This window comes from Orbicella franksi, chromosome 10 (assembly GCF_964199315.1).
Source record: "Orbicella franksi chromosome 10, jaOrbFran1.1, whole genome shotgun sequence".
NCBI classification, from domain to species: Eukaryota; Metazoa; Cnidaria; class Anthozoa; order Scleractinia; family Merulinidae; genus Orbicella; species Orbicella franksi.
The window spans coordinates 18,089,903-18,107,239 of NC_138154.1; the positions used below are offsets into that span (position 1 = coordinate 18,089,903).

Genomic DNA, 17,337 nt, shown 5'->3' on the forward strand with positions numbered 1-17,337 from the left:
GAAAACATGTACAGCCTGCTACTGATCATATCACAAGGGCCATTTTAGAGATGAAAACTTAGGTCAAAAGGTTTCTAAAAGCACTCTTCTATCTTTGTACTACACTAACCACGTCCTGCATTTTTCATGGGGCAGTGCATTTGGTTCATGTTAGAAGGAGTATTCCTTTCCAACATTGTTGTCTTTCTGTTGTTAAAGGATTTTGTGTTTGCAAACATGTGTTGTAAATATCAGAATAGTACTGGAAATGGGTCATGAAATAGGGTTTAACACATAATGCTCAAATTTGTTGTCATTATGCAAATGCTTGATGATCAAAAAATCTCACTATATATTATGCTCAAAAGACATCGGCCAGTTTTTGTCACTGTTATTCCCGCGTAATGCTAGATTCTTTTGCCTCGCTATTATGCTCAAAATAATGCCAGCACAATGTGTAAAACCATATAATGACCACTAATGGGGGTGAGGGAAAGATGGAGTGGTCATCAGTGGAAGTTGTGGCACTTCCACAATAAACAAACTAAAAATTTGTTTCACACTGACAAGAATACGGCTTCGTCTCTGCTCATGGGCGACACAAAATATAACCAGTATTGGGTCAGGTGTTGCAAGAAGATCGATTCTTTGATCACTGGACCCGTTAACCATCAGAAAAGAGGGCTGTGCAAGGCTACCACAGCTGCGTTCACCAGAGTAATAACACCACATATATCAGTGCAACTCTGCAGGGAATAGTTACGGCATCGCCAGTCACATTCATGACCCTGCCAATTAGTCGCACTGACTCTTTGTGCGTTCCAACTTGTGGAATGTACCGTGCAAAATCATTGACGACATCAATGATGTCTGGGGGAGGTTGCCAAGCCAGCATCTTACAGTATATGATCTTCATGAAAGGTCGCAGCTCAACATCTACCAGTACCCAATGATTACCACCATTTTGAGGGTTGCCAATGAAAGTTTTGCCATTCCTTTGTCCCACATTCAGAGTGAAAACCAGCCTTTTTAATGGTCCAGGGTTAAGTAACTTAGCTTTCCTCGTCATCTCATTGTAGATATTAACAACGACATTGGGCATGGTAGCATGGTATCGTTTTGCATGTCATTAAGCTGTTTTAAAACCCATGTGACGTGATCAGTATAGACCCAGCCTTGCATTCCCGATGCAGCAAGACAGGCAAGCTCATCCGCAGTCAATCCTGTTAATTAGTAACAACATGATATACTTTTCATCAGGCTTTATTAAATATTTTCTAAGGGAGTGGGGTAATAGACCTCAAAAAGTGGAGTTGGAGTAGGCTGCTAGCAGACAAAGATGTATATAAGATTATAAAGTTCTAAGCGTCACTGGTTTCTAATTCAACAAAACTGTGATACTGTATTGGAGATGGCATCCCCCAAACCCGCCCCCCCCCCCCAACCCCCTTTCCACCCTTCGACACCATGTCTAAAACCCTAATCGCATTTTTTCAGCTACAAAATAAGCATATCCCATTTTCTATTTTACATCATTTTACTTTTCCGGGCCCGTGCACGCATTTTCGTTTTGTTTATCTTCAAAATTACATAAACTTTATTGCATATTTTAGCCGGTTCCAGTACTAGCTCAGGATATACCTGGAAAAATAAGCCTACACATCACGACATCACTCCACATGAAGTCATTTCTTAATTTTTCTTTTAAAAAAAACTTACCATAACTTGGTAGCATATCGTCAGTAGGATTGTCCCAGATCATGGCTTTGAATTTGTCGATTGATTTCTCGCCGAGTTTTGGGCTGGCGAAAAGCTTTCGAAAACCACCTCATCTCAGTATTGTAAGCACTGGGTTTGCCCTGTCGACGGCTCAACTTTGCAAGGATCATTCTATACATAAATATTGAACAATGCTTGGAGCAATTCAAGTGAAAAATTTTATTCAGGATTTACCTTACCCGCTAAAAATGATAAAATTAACCAGGCCTACTAATGTTAGAGACCAGGTTCCCGCTGTCTTGTTATATTTTGGTCCATAATACATTTCGACCTCGATATTCTTTCGTTTCCAAAGCATTTTGGGGTTGGGAGACGCGCTGTCCCTAATGGCATGTTTGACATCTACGATCTCACGGAAAAATAGGGGACTGTGAACAGTCTATACCAAGATCCTGTTTTGTGGGCGTGGCTTGAAATTTGTTTCCCCTAAGAGGTACCAATTCTAAAACAACACATTATCTCATAATACATATTTTTTTCAGCTCAATATCCTAAAATGTTACAAAAAAGCTCTCGCTGAGGTCCTTTTGAGGCGAAACACCCTAAGAAGTACTAAGACCGCTTTTTTTTTTAACCGTATAAGGTATGACGAGCACCCATGTCCTTGTTACATATGGTAGTCCTCCCGGGGGATCTGCATAGCAGACTAAATATTTCCTGGACTGTTTTTCCGTTTGTGCACACATTCTCTATTTGTTCCAGAAACAAAAAGTTTTAGTGAACAACAAAAAAATGTCTTCATGTTTTTTCTTTTATGATCACTTATGGATATCCTGACAAGATCTAGTTTATTGGTTAACTAGTCTAAAAGTTTCTTTAGACTATGGCCCCACTCAAATAAAGAAAATGCTGCTATGCACGAGGTCCATGGACCCTCCCACTCAGTCAATACTTATGTGAAAAAAACCTGCTACCAGCAGTCTGGTCAGTCTTTTCCCCATCAGGGAGGGGGGGGGGGGATACTCCCAGAAAAGTTTGGTGGGGGTGTGTGGCCCACTTCCCAAAACCCTTACTCTATTATAACCAAAATCTGCGATTTTCCCTACCCTATTTATGATCAGACCAAAAATTTGATACCCTAGTTATGACTATTGTGGCCGACACAGTTACTCTAAACATTATTTTTGAAGGGCTTTTGTTGATGGTCTTACCGATAATGATGAAAAAGTAGCTTCCCCTAAAAAACACACCCAATTCAGGACCAGAGTAAAAAAACCATACCCTATTTAAGACCAAAATGGCCAAATTGATACCCCGTTTATGAACAAAATGTCTGAAAAAAACCCAATAGATTTGTTTGATAGCCTGATCCTCAAACTTATGTGTACTAATCTTGGATTTTACCATGGCTTGTGTTAACCCTTTTTCAGGGTACGCCCCTGCGTGAGGCATCAGTGTCTTCTTGTTTGCTCTTACTATGGGACATTTGAATGAATTGTTGTCAGTTTCCCCCTACCACCCCAGAATTTGCCATCTTTTGCATACAGTGGAATCCTGATTTCTCAAACCTTCATTTTTGGAACCTCCTGATAACTCGAACCAAATGTTGTTTCCCTCCCCTCAGTCGAACACTGTAACTACCTGATTTTTCAAACCAATTTTCATTTCCCCTAGAGGTTCGAAAAATTAGGATTCTACTGTACATGTATATATGAAGAGTACCTAAAAATTCAATGAAAAACTGTGGTACTGCATGTCATTAATAATAGCTTTCTCCACAGTACAAAATCCTGTATGTTCCAGTTGAGATACCTCTCCACTGGCATGTCTTGTCCCCATTACACAGATGGATCGCCATCAGCTGGTTGGCCTGTGTCCAAGTCTTTTGCAGTCTCCTTTGTTCTCTTGGGCACAGTCTTGTACTTGTATGAGGAAGCAATGTACAGAAAAACAACAAAATTGATCACCATTAATCCAGACAACAGGAAGTAGAAATATTCCATGTGTCCATGATTGGGATCTTCACTTGGATACCAATCACTGTTGCTAGCCGCTCTAACTATGATAACAAGAACAATTGCCACATAGCTTCCAAGTGCACTTGTGACAAGAAAAGCACCCATCACCAGTCCTTGAAGACTCTGGGGGGCTTGGGAATAGGCAAACTCAAGTCCTGTGGAGGAGAATGAACAAGGTTAATAAGGGGAGGAGTGGTGCAGTCATGACAGTGCTCACAGTCGCCTCCCACCAACATTGCAGGTTGGATTCCTGAGTTCTGAGTCACATAATTATGTGGGTTAGTTTTGTTGTTGTGGGCAGATGGCAAGGTCAAGGCTTTAGGTGTTTGGTTCTGCACTGATTGTGAAGAAAGTAAGAAGAAGAATTATGAAGAAAAGGTTCATAAGGTAGAGGATATCTTAAATAATTGGAGAAACAAGAGATTAACTTTAATTGGTAAAATCACAGTTATTAATTAAGGCTCTAGCTACATCACAATTTGTTTATATTCTGTCATCAACAACGTCGTGTTCAAAATCTCTGAAAGAAACAAACAATCTTCTTTTTAAATTCCTTTGGGATAACGAGGGCAACAAAATTAAGCGGACTGAAATGATAGCAGATTACCAAGATGGAGGACAAAAGATGCTTGACATAATAGAATTTAATAAAGCCTTGAAAATTTCATGGATACTTAAGTATATTTCAAATGACTGCAAATCTAAATGGAAGTGCTTTTTTGATTTTCATTTATTTAAGGTCGGTGCGAAATTAGTTTTTCTTGGTAATTTGGCACCAAAAGATGCCAGAAAACTTTATATAAAAGATGATTTTATCCAAGAACTTATTGAACTGTGGACGGACTTAAATTATAGGGATTCCTTTGTGTCTCAAGCTAATTTCAGTGCTGGTCATAAGTGGAATAACTCGATGATCAGAATTGCAGGTAAGATGATATTTTATAAACACTGGGCTAATGCAGGAGTGATGCAAATTAATGATCTCATGACAAGTGATTCAAGAATAATATCTTACAGTTGTTTCAAAGATAAGTTTTGTTTTCCACTTTCATTCCTCAAATTTTGTGGAGTAACTTTGGCTATCAGGAGTGTTGCAAGATCTCTGAAATTGACATTGCCTGGTGAAAAAATTTTGGAAAATGTACTGCTTAAGTTAAACTCATCCAAAAACCAAGTCAAGCAGCTTACAAAATCCTTATCAACAAAAAGTGTACTTGCTCAGAGAAAAGCCAAAAGAAATGGATTAGAGACTGTGAACTCATCGATGTGGAAAATTTGGACTGGGAGTTAATTTATCTACTACCTAGGATATGTAGATTAAGCACAAAATTAAGGAACTTCCAGTTCAAATTTCTCCACATGGGAATAGCTACAAACTCTTTTCTATTTTATAAAATTAAATTTTTGGAATCAAATCTTTGTTGCTTTTGTCAAACAGCACAAGAAACGTTGCTTCATCTTTTCTGGGAATGCCCAATCACAGAAGCCTTTTGGAATAGCGTTCAACAATTTTTCATCTGTGTTGATTTAATACCAGCCTCACAAGTTTTAACTTTATGCCAATGTTTAGGTCTCAAAGGAGGGAAAAGCGCCTTGTTATTCAATCATTGTTTACTACTTGGTAGATTCTACATTACTCTTGTAAGTACAAAAATGTTCGACCATCCTCAATAGAATACATTAATCAGGTTAGATGCAATTTAAACATGGAAAAGCATGTTTCAATTATAACGGGAACACAAAACACATTCCAACAGAAGTGGCACAAAATACTCCAGTCATTGTAACTCCCTGTTCTCTCCTTTGAACGTTTGTTTAAAAAGGCAATTTAATTGAATAATATTTAGGTTCTCCTTTTCATTTGAACAGCTCTAACTTAGTATTATATGGCCCTATATTTTTTTTGCTCATCTTTGCTTTCATTAATTGTTAGAATAGTGTATTAGTAGCAGTAGTAGTATTGTATCTGTTAGTTGTATTATTATTATTATTATTATTATTATTATTATTATTATTATTATTATTATTATAATATTTTTTGTCCCTATTATTAATATTGTTGTTATTCTGGATTAACTCCTGTTAAAAAGGTTATTATATTGTTAGTGTTGTAACCAATGCTAACTGGTACTGTAATTTGTAATTTGTAAGTAGTGATAGTGATGTAAGTAACTTAAGTTTTTGTAATAAGTAATAAAGTGTAGTATTGCAAAGAGAAAAAAAAAAAAGCTTTGTTGTTGTTGCTTGTCCTTTGATTTTTCTCCAGTTTGTCTAGTCTGTGTATGAGTCAAATCACCCATTAAGCCAGTGCTTATCCCGGTTTCTGTAGCATGAAGCGACTAGGAGTGTTTCCACTCCTCCCTAGATGGCATGGTAGTCCATCGCAGGGTTACCCCCAGCATTAAGTTTGCCCATACCCATTTATACACCTGGGTGGAGAGAGGCACTGTGAGAGTAAAGTGTCTTACCCAAAAACAGAATGCATTTGTGCCCGGCCAGGGCTCGAGCCCGGACTGCTTGATCTGGAGATGAGCTGTGCACTACCGTCCATAAGATCACAGTGCCTCCCAACTCTATAAACTAACACACTCTAAAATTACAATTTCTGTCCTCAATCAGTAGTCTTTGTAGCTTAACCAGAAGCTTAACACCTCCACAAGACTCCACTATACAATCTTACTCCAATACTATTTTTAATAGTATTGAAAGTGAAGATTTTTCTCTGACCATAAGATTGATCATTCAAATGATCAAATGACAAATATTCAATTTGCAGGTTTTTTGTTTGCTCTAATCTCATTAGTCAGAAAAATTTCCATTCACCAATGATAAACAATAATGTTGGTTTCAGTTGCACTCATTACTAACAGTCTTATTACATTTCACAAAATCAAAGGCTCCTTACCCCAACTCGTGATATTTGAAACATTACATGTGATATGCAAGGCTGATCAAAAAGATTTTGAGGAGTTTGTTTGTTGTGTGATACAGCATAAGTTTAATAACAATCATTTACAATAATCACTTGACTTATTTACATGGATCACTTGGCCTGTTTTGATTGTAATAATTATTATTGATTTTAAAGTGATTAGTTCCAACAAAGAAACTGAATGTGTTACTTATGGTAAATAACTATAACCAACTCAATAATATACACTAAAAAAATTACTCGATTCTGATTGGCTGAGAGCAGTGCAGTTCAAGTGTAACACCAGTGCAAAAAGTGAAACACCAGTGCAAAAAGTGTAACACCAGTGCAAAAAGTGAAACACCAGTGCAAGAAGTGTAACACCAGTGCAAATTACACATTGCAATTCTGGATTATGATTGGCTGAAAGACAATAGGAAATTTTCTAAGCCAATGATATCACATAAAATGATGACGAAAATTTTGTGCAGAAACTTTAAAAAAAGTTTTCTGGAATGAGAAAATGGCTTCAAGAAAGATCTTCCAGCACTTCCTCCAAGCAATTTTTTTCATGTTTATATTATTAAAGGAGAAGGTCACTCCAGAAAACATATATTTTTTTGTCAATGCTGATAAAAACCTTACACTAAGTTAAGCCACCCACCAAAGTTTCAGGCTCTATAGTGCAGGTTTTCCTTGTGAAATTCATCTCCAAAAAAGCCCAAAATTCGAACATTGGTACCGCCATTTTGAGCAGTACTCAGCAGCCAGGCCCCGTTTTCGTGATGTCATTCTGCCCGAGAGATTTTGTCTAAATGACTTCCAACAAACCTTTTAACTACCACTCTGGGTTATGGCTGCTCTTGAGCCATTTTATTTGAGCCACACATGTTCGAAACTCTGAAATGAAAGCATTTAAGATAATGAAGTGTATAATTACTTGGAAAAAATAGATTCTGCTGACTTTGTGAAGGATGCCAAGTCAGTTGCAGGTTTTTTCTCTTTCCCACCAGTTTCAAGTTGGACAGAATGATGTCACATAAACACCGCTTGGCTGACAAGACTGTTTCAAAATGGCTGCCTCTGAAGTCGCTTCTTTTGAGACGAGTTTCTTCAGGATAGCAGGCACTTCAGAGGCTTAATATAGCTACATGTAACTGTGAGTTTATACAATTAATGGTTTTGGTCATGAATAATTTCTCAGTTGCAAGTTAGCAAAGTGGTAAGATTTCAGCCAGCTAATCTGAAGATGACAGCCAGTGCGAGGGTCACTGGTTTGAACCTTGTGATTGTAGCATAATGATAGATTTACTATGTGCAATTATCTACTGCAGTTACACAATGTCAAAAGAAAACAGAAAAAAATCATTTAAATTTATCATTAATGTTGTAAAGTAAGAGATTTGCTTACCTGTGATAACCATAAGGACCTCACTGGATCCAACTAACATAAACTGTGGGATTTGCCAAAAAACATTTACACTTGAAGCATTGCGGCTTTCGTCAAACACTGTTTGTATACAAAACCCGCCATCTATCCATGTATTCCTTCGTTGTATCTCAACCACTCCAGCCACAATGACAGATGCAGATGCTAACAGCATTCCAACACCGATACGCCGCAGAGGAGTAAAACTAATGCCACAGTAGCTAACAAGAGGATAAACAACATGATCCATAATGGGAATCAACACAAGCACAGCAACGATATCGAAAAGTGACAAGGATGCCGCTGGAATTGTAAAGTTGTGAAATTCTAGTCTCATGAAGGTTGCTTGAATGAGGAATGTTGTCTGCATCTGCAACAACAAGAATAACAAATAAACAACAACAACAACAATAACAATAAAACAGCCCAACCATCACAAAAGAAGTGATGAAAGTGAAGTATGATCATCGCAGTAAATTTTCCAATTTAAGCAACTGGAAAGAAGAAGCCTGAAAAAAAAAATCAGGGCTTCAACGGGATTCGAACCCGTGACCTCCGCGATACCGGTGCGATGCTCTACCAACTGAGCTATGAAGCCACACATTGGGAGCGAGGTCAATTAATTGAGTTCATATATTCCCTTGAGTGAAATGATGTGAAGTATATATCAAATAATTCATATTGAACTGCAGTAGTAGATGAAAGTGAAGTATGATCATCGCAGTAAATTTTCCAATTTAAGCAACTGGAAAGAAGAAGCCTGAAAAAAAAAATCAGGGCTTCAACGGGATTCGAACCCGTGACCTCCGCGGTACCGGTGCGATGCTCTACCAACTGAGCTATGAAGCCACACATTGGGAGCGAGGTCAATTAATTGAGTTCATATATTCCCGTGAGTGAAATGATGTGAAGTATATATCAAATAATCCATATTGAACTGCAGTAGTAGATGAAAGTGAAGTATGATCATCGCAGTAAATTTTCCAATTTAAGCAACTGGAAAGAAGAAGCCTGAAAAAAAAAATCAGGGCTTCAACGGGATTCGAACCCGTGACCTCCGCAGTACCGGTGCGATGCTCTACCAACTGAGCTATGAAGCCACACACTGGGAGCGAGGTCAATTAATTGAGTTCATATATTCCCGTGAGTGAAATGATGTGAAGTATATATGAAATAATTCATATTGAACTGCGGTAGTAGATGAAAGTGAAGTATGATCATCGCAGTAAATTTTCCAATTTAAGCAACTGGAAAGAAGAAGCCTGAAAAAAATCAGGGCTTCAATGGGATTCGAACCCGTGACCTCCGCGATACCGGTGCGGTGCTCTACCAACTGAGCTATGAAGCCACACATTGGGAGCAAGGTCAATTAATTGAGTTCATATATTCCCGTGAGTGAAATGATGTGAAGTATATATGAAATAATTCATATTGAACTGCGGTAGTAGATGAAAGTGAAGTATGATCATCGCAGTAAATTTTCCAATTTAAGCAACTGGAAAGAAGAAGCCTGAAAAAAAAAATCAGGGCTTCAACGGGATTCGAACCCCTGACCTCCGCGATACCGGTGCGATGCTCTACCAACTGAGCTATGAAGCCACACATTGGGAGCAAGGTCAATTAATTGAGTTCATATATTCCCGTGAGTGAAATGATGTGAAGTATATATCAAATAATTCATATTGAACTGCGGTAGTAGATGAAAGTGAAGTATGATCATCGCAGTAAATTTTCCAATTTAAGCAACTGGAAAGAAGAAGCCTGAAAAAAATCAGGGCTTCAACGGGATTCGAACTCAGTTGGTAGAGCATCGCACCGGTATCGCGGAGGTCACGGGTTCAAATCCCGTTGAAGCCCTGATTTTTTTTTTCAGGCTTCTTCTTTCCAGTTGCTTAAATTGGAAAATTTACTGCGATGATCATACTTCACTTTCATCTACTACCGCAGTTCAATATGAATTATTTCATATATACTTCACATCATTTCACTCACGGGAATATATGAACTCAATTAATTGACCTCGCTCCCAATGTGTGGCTTCATAGCTCAGTTGGTAGAGCATCGCACCGGTATCGCGGAGGTCACGGGTTCGAATCCCGTTGAAGCCCTGATTTTTTTTTTCAGGCTTCTTCTTTCCAGTTGCTTAAATTGGAAAATTTACTGCGATGATCATACTTCACTTTCATCTACTACCGCAGTTCAATATGAATTATTTCATATATACTTCACATCATTTCACTCACGGGAATATATGAACTCAATTAATTGACCTTGCTCCCAATGTGTGGCTTCATAGCTCAGTTGGTAGAGCATCGCACCGGTATTGCGGAGGTCACGGGTTCGAATCCCGTTGAAGCCCTGATTTTTTTTTCAGGCTTCTTCTTTCCAGTTGCTTAAATTGGAAAATTTACTGCGATGATCATACTTCACTTTCATCTACTACTGCAGTTCAATATGAATTATTTCATATATACTTCACATCATTTCACTCACGGGAATATATGAACTCAATTAATTGACCTCGCTCCCAATGTGTGGCTTCATAGCTCAGTTGGTAGAACATCGCACCGGTATCGCGGAGGTCACGGGTTCGAATCCCATTGAAGCCCTGATTTTTTTCAGGTTTCTTCTTTCCAGTTGCTTAAATTGGAAAATTTACTGCGATGATCATACTTCACTTTCATCTACTACCGCAGTTCAATATGAATTATTTCATATATACTTCACATCATTTCACTCACGGGAATATATGAACTCAATTAATTGACCTTGCTCCCAATGTGTGGCTTCATAGCTCAGTTGGTAGAGCATCGCACCGGTATTGCGGAGGTCACGGGTTCGAATCCCGTTGAAGCCCTGATTTTTTTCAGGTTTCTTCTTTCCAGTTGCTTAAATTGGAAAATTTACTGCGATGATCATACTTCACTTTCATCTACTACCGCAGTTCAATATGAATTATTTCATATATACTTCACATCATTTCACTCACGGGAATATATGAACTCAATTAATTGACCTTGCTCCCAATGTGTGGCTTCATAGCTCAGTTGGTAGAGCATCGCACCGGTATTGCGGAGGTCACGGGTTCGAATCCCGTTGAAGCCCTGATTTTTTTTTCAGGCTTCTTCTTTCCAGTTGCTTAAATTGGAAAATTTACTGCGATGATCATACTTCACTTTCATCTACTACTGCAGTTCAATATGAATTATTTCATATATACTTCACATCATTTCACTCACGGGAATATATGAACTCAATTAATTGACCTCGCTCCCAATGTGTGGCTTCATAGCTCAGTTGGTAGAACATCGCACCGGTATCGCGGAGGTCACGGGTTCGAATCCCGTTGAAGCCCTGATTTTTTTCAGGTTTCTTCTTTCCAGTTGCTTAAATTGGAAAATTTACTGCGATGATCATACTTCACTTTCATCTACTACCGCAGTTCAATATGAATTATTTCATATATACTTCAAAAGAAGTGATATTGTGATACTACATGTAATCAGCCCTAGCCGTGTATAATTTGACCAGACTGAATTCTACATTACAGTGGGTTAAGGGAGGGGAAGGAACATGCTCTCAAGACCTGGAAATCCTGGCCACACCATTAGTAAATGCATTCTATACTTGATAATAAATGTGTAGATCTTGTTGAATGAAAAGAGAAATTGAAATTCCAACCTGTGTGTAGATTGTCCAGTAAACAATGAACAGACCAAAGATAGCAATAACTCTCAACAGTGCCTTGACATCTTCAACTTCTTCCTCACTGAACTTCCCTCCATATCTCCTCTTTGCCCCCTCCAGCCAGGTCCCTGCATTCTGCTTTCGATTTCGCACTGCTTCACAGATTATTTTTGCTGTTTCAGTGAGTTGGCTGCCTCCTGGCGGTTTGGTTAAGTATTGGTTACGACCAACAAGAAACACAATTACAGCAAGAAACATTGAACCAGCTGTGATGCAATAACCATAAAACACATCTGATTGTTGTACTGCCACAACCACTGTAAAGGCTACTAAAGATCCAACATTGATAAAAAAGTAAAACCAGTTGAAGAATGTTTGAACAGCCCTTTGTCCATTCTGTCTAACTTGGTCTGCTCCAAACGGTGAGACATTGGCCTTGATTCCTCCTGTGCCGAATGCGATCATTAGCAGGGCCAGTCCGAAGTATATCAGTCTCATTGTTTCATTATGAGTGGCTTTGGTATGAAATAATGTATGAATCATATCATTCCCCATGGAAACTGCAGCCAGGAGAAGAGTTCCCACAACATAGAGCAAAGAGCTTCCATAAATCATGTTGAACCGGCCCGTGTACGTGTCGGCCAGCCATCCCGCCAGAAGGGGAACAAGATAGCATGTTCCTGAAAGACAAGAGACAACTTAAAAAAAAGTTTGAGGAAATACATCTTGGACATACTACATGTACGAAGACTAAATTTTCCAAGATCATCAGGAGAAATTATATTTAAATTACAGTTCAGTCATTCCTGGTTAAGTTAATTACAATCTCTCAAATACATCGTGCCTTGATATCACCACCAATGGACATATTTCTCCACCTCAGGCCATTGATGAAGAATTTGTAAAAATGACTTACTAAGAGGTGTCATAAATAAGGCCAGAAGAGGGGGGGGGGGGGGGAGCTTATCTCTTATTGCTGCTGCAGTGAGTAAGCCTGAAGCAAACGAACGAGGCAGCTCTCTAATCAGGAGAAGGTCACATTGTAGGGGCCTTGAACATGTTATTGCAAAATGCAAGGAATTGTGGTAGCAGTAAGATCAAATTAAGATCATCTTAATTCTGCATGAATGGCAGAATTAAGATGTGCTGTCTGATCTTGTGCTCTCTCTCTTGCATCGTTGGTTGCAGTGTACGAAGGTGAGTGACAGTTTTCTGCTGTGCTTATTGCTATTTTGGACGCTTCTCTTATCGTTCCTGTTTTCCTTTTTTAACTCTTTTTTTGTACTGCTATCGATGATGTTTAATTGTGTCTAAAAAGTAAAATTTTGATTTATAACCAGGCATCTGTTTTATAGTTTGAAGCAGAGTTCCCTATAATCATCAAGGGTTATTTGCAATCTGTTGAAGTTAATGTTATTTAAAAAATCATAGATTTTACAAGTACTGTTTATATATTTTATCTGCACAACTTTACTCAACATTTTGGAATCAGACGGGGGAAGAATATACTTCATTCAAATCCTTCGCAAAAATTAGGGCTTGTTGATGTTATTAAATATCTGGAACCGGAAGTCATTCAGCTGTGACCTAAAATCGTTCGGAATGTTGTATTTCTCATGCAATATTTGAATTTAGAATTCTTGCAACAATGCTATTTAATTCCTTTGAGAAGTTTCTGGAAACTCCAGAACAATAGAAATGTAATGAGGCTTAGTGCTGCATACAGCTGAGTGCTGTAATCGAGAAGTTAAATAAGCCAGTTTGTTACTGTTACCGACAATCCTGAGTTCTGTATGGGAACAACCCTGCTCTGCACTGACACTCCTTACATCCTTCTTCCCTTTGGCAGCATTTCCTACCATCTAGGTAAACTGTAGTATGGGCTAAATATATAGGTATGTGTAGCCCAAAGGGCATGGTTTTTTAGCTGTCTTGGTCATAAATAGGGTATCGATTTTGGTCATTTTGGTCCTTAATGCAGTTTGTGGGGTATGGTTTTTGCACTCTTGTTTTGAATTCAGGTTTTTTTGTTAGAAGAAGCTACTTTTTTATAATAACATAGATAAGACCATCAACAAAAGCCCTTCACAATGCCTTTAAAATTGGTCTGAACTTGGGAACTAATTATAAGACAGGTCTGAATCAGGGGTATTGAATTATTATGGTCAGGCCTTGAAAGGGGTATCTAATTTTTGGTCAGGTCATTAATAGGATAGAGAAAATCACACTTTTTGGTCTCAAATAGGGTATGGTTATGGGAAGCAGGCCACATACCCCCACCCGATTTTTCTGGGAGTACATGTATATCACTCTAATATTACCTCTTATCACTGGGTGTGATAAATACAAGTGTACCATTTTTAGCTTCATTTAGCCTTCAACTCTAATTCTGGATGGAAAGTTACAATCTTGGTCACAAGAGTTGGAAAAATTCATTTTATATGCATTTTGCCCCTCCCCTCCCCTGTGCAATGTTGACAAAACACTTTCATCTGACACAAGTTTTCATTTTACTATTTTCCAACATTGAAAGGGGGAATGGGGGTGCTGGCACTTATTCTGTAGCTATTATGGTTATGAGTTTATGTTTTTGGTATTTCCCAACACAATTAACATATAACATATAAAATACAGTCAAACCTCTGGTTGCGGCCACCTCTTGTAAGGGACCACTTCTCCTAGCTCAGCAACTAGTTTTCCACAATACCAAAGGTTTCCAAGTCAGATCACTATGTCGAACCTCTTATAAGCGACACCTCTTGTAAGCGGCTGGGACCACTTTTAGAGTTAAATTTGAAATTTTCTTTTGGTTTTAACCTCCCATAAGTGACCACGACAGATAAATAGAACAAAAATTGGATAATAAGGTATTATAACATTATTGCACTCCTGGGTAGAACAAGAGACAGAAAGTACCGGATTTTTTTTTTCTCAAAATTGACTTTTCACTTGACTAAAACATTTTAGACATGGGTAAGTCTCTGCAGTTACCATATACTAATGAGGCAAAATTTTGATCCAATATGGGCTAAGCCCTCTTAAGCAACCACCTCCTGTAAGCGACCACCTACAGTATGCTTAACATTTTGGGTGGTTGCGTATGGGAGGTTTGACTGTATAGTTACATTCTAAACACAAAAGTTAATGTACCAACCTGTAAACAAATAACTGACAACTGATGGCCAAGGAGGATGAAGATTTAACTCATTGCTGCTGAACAACAGTAGATTTGCCGTCACACCATAGAAGGTGAGGCGCTCACATAGCTCTGTTACAAGAATGCAAATGACTACCAGGAACTTTCGGGCACATCCCATAGTCTGACTGCTAACAGAAGAGTTACTGCTGGGCCCATGAGACGTGGAAAGGCGATCATTGTTCTCTGAGAGTAATGGAGAATGTTCATCTGAATTTGACATCTTGCATATGCACGTAGGAGTGTTACTGGATGGCTAGGAATCAAAGAAAATGAGAACTTAGATACTCTAGTACAGCTTCTTTCAATCACAATTTACGTATCGCAGTAAACGCAAATATATCATTATGGTACATTCAAGAAACACAGAAATGTAAACACACTACAAACATTACAGTTGCTGGAACTAACATATTAGTTTACCCCTTGAAACTCAATCCATCTTCAATTTTTTTGATACATGTCACCTTGTGAAAGGCTGTTCTGTTAAATGTATAGGACATCCATTTAGCCCTTGCAATACAATTTTGGCTACAAATGACAGCCTAAAAAATTATGCTTATAAAGTTTGTGATACTTTTTGAAACAGTGCAAGCTCCCCCCCTCCCCCCTGCCTCTATGTCACGCAACACTCGAGGGTGTGCTCTCAGGAGGGTGACAGAGAAAGGGCCATAAATGGGCCATGCATATAAACCCTTGTGAATACCTTGTGATGTTGAGGTCACTGAGTAATCCCTTGAGGAAACAATTACTTTGAACACCCTTATAATACTGAGTGTTGCTATTAATTATCAGATGCGTTTAATACTCTTTAGTATGTTACGTATTTTGGTAACACCTTTGTGCTTCTAAATGCAATGGTGGCCAAACAGTTCCCAAACAGTGAAATTTTTCTCTTTAGGGAATTAATTTTTTTTCTTATGTAATGATTGAACGATTTTCTTCTTGATGTTGTTTTGCCTCTAAAAGTTGTAACATTGTGACATAATTTAATTATTTCAATGGGGGTGGGTGGGTGTGGAGGCTTGGGTAATTTTGCCAAAAAAATTTATGCACAACAAAAACTGCTGAGAAAAAAATCGTGCTAGGAGAGTGATGGGGAAAAAATCAAGCAAGTGTTTTCTAATATCATGTTCCGCTAAGTTAAGTGCTATTTTGGGATTCTTGAGTTTATCACGCGTAGCGGGCGGCAAACAATATTTCTCTACCTTGATCGCTTTGACCTTGTATCCACGACCCTCGGTGAACAAAGCAAAATAAGAAACCTTAACAATTCTAGGCTACCTAAATTTAAGGTTTCATCCATTTATGAATTGAACTGTACGCGTTGTTTCGTTTGCATGCGGAAATTATCCACCTGCATTGTTCATAACTTCTCGCTGATGTCCTTCCTTCTTCCATTACCGTTCAATTCATTACCAACCGACAACGCAAGTTCTTGGCCGAAAGGTTTGAGTCTCCAGTGTGCAAGACTACAGAGCGCCTACTCACGTCAAAACAGCACTGATCGAATTTTCATAATCGCCGCCTAAAAAATCCAATTTACAAGCCCGCTGTTTCGCGGGCAAAGCATTGTACAGTTATCTAACCTTAACACTAATTCACTTTAAGACGTTTTCAAAAGCTTACCTTGTTGTGTCAACACTTCCATACACTTCTAGGATTCGCAAGAAAATAAAAATCTCATGTTCGAAAGCCAGACAGACGAGCCGCTATACACATCAAATCATGTGAGTCTCATGCAGTGGCAATGATGACTCTCGTTTTGAAGTAAACATTATTTTGTCACGAAATCACAACAAGGCTTGTCACGGACTGAAAGGAAAATGATATGTGATGTGATTTATTTAAATATTTATTTAACATTTTTTTTTATCTTCACGAAGAGAACACATGTTTTCTTCAAAAACTGAGTTATTTTATTTTTAAGGAAAAGAATGTGAAGACTAATTACAGTTTTTGATATCACGTGACCAAATGACAATCCCGTGATGACACATATACTGCGCACGCTAAAGTCATACAACTCCAAATCCTGTCTCGAGGAGTGTTGCTGAGATGGGAAATTTTATCGTGTCTTATTAGCTCGCTTGTTTGTTTGGTTATTTTGTTTCAAAGTGTCGAGCCGACACAAAGTCTTGCTATTCTTTGCAACTTGCTTTTTCTCGCAATTATTTGCAAATGACCTGATGATCTGATCAAAACTTCTCACTTCGAGGCAAAACATCTGGCAAAGTCCGATTTCAAGACAAGCATGTGTTAGGAATGTGACACAATGAACTGTGTCACGAACGATTTTACGTTTTCAAAAGTGTCACATAAGGGGTTGTGGGGGGGGGGGGGGGAGAGGGGGCAAGCGGGTCCTGGAAAGAGATATGCCAATCACTGCAAGGCTAAA

General features: G+C 38.5%; 1 protein-coding gene and 4 non-coding genes across 6 annotated transcripts; 3 read left to right on the plus strand and 2 right to left on the minus strand.

Annotated features, from left to right (window-relative positions):
* Positions 1 to 1,422: 1,422 nt before the first annotated feature.
* On the minus strand, positions 1,423 to 16,646 carry LOC145501839 (solute carrier family 15 member 4-like). Of its 2 annotated transcripts, XM_081481224.1 has the most exons (5): positions 16,569 to 16,646; positions 14,898 to 15,195; positions 11,738 to 12,423; positions 8,039 to 8,426; positions 1,423 to 3,871 (listed from the first exon to the last, which is right to left on the minus strand). In XM_081481224.1, the coding sequence occupies exons 2-5, from the start codon at positions 15,160 to 15,162 to the stop codon at positions 3,537 to 3,539; spliced, it is 1,674 nt and encodes a 557-aa protein (XP_081337350.1). In that variant the 5' UTR covers positions 15,163 to 15,195; positions 16,569 to 16,646; the 3' UTR covers positions 1,423 to 3,536. The 2 variants fall into 2 exon arrangements, with proteins under 2 accessions (XP_081337350.1, XP_081337349.1); XM_081481223.1 differs by having other exon boundaries at positions 14,898 to 16,646.
* Positions 9,084 to 9,156, minus strand: Trnat-ggu (transfer RNA threonine (anticodon GGU)). The gene has a single exon. It is a non-coding gene; the product is annotated as a tRNA-Thr (tRNA).
* On the plus strand, positions 10,343 to 10,415 carry Trnat-ggu (transfer RNA threonine (anticodon GGU)). Its single transcript has one exon. It is a non-coding gene; the product is annotated as a tRNA-Thr (tRNA).
* On the plus strand, positions 10,841 to 10,913 carry Trnat-ggu (transfer RNA threonine (anticodon GGU)). Its single transcript has one exon. It is a non-coding gene; the product is annotated as a tRNA-Thr (tRNA).
* Positions 11,089 to 11,161, plus strand: Trnat-ggu (transfer RNA threonine (anticodon GGU)). The gene has a single exon. It is a non-coding gene; the product is annotated as a tRNA-Thr (tRNA).
* Positions 16,647 to 17,337: the final 691 nt, after the last annotated feature.

Coding starts and splice junctions, on each gene's coding strand:
- LOC145501839 (XM_081481224.1), bottom strand. CDS start 15,162: ATGTCAAATTCAGATGAACATTCTCCATTACTCTCAGAGAACAATGAT. Junction 8,427..11,737: donor ACTGGACAATCTACACACAG/GTTGGAATTTCA, acceptor TTGTTGTTGCAG/ATGCAGACAACATTCCTCAT. Junction 3,872..8,038: donor GGTCCTTATGGTTATCACAG/GTAAGCAAATCT, acceptor TCTCCTCCACAG/GACTTGAGTTTGCCTATTCC.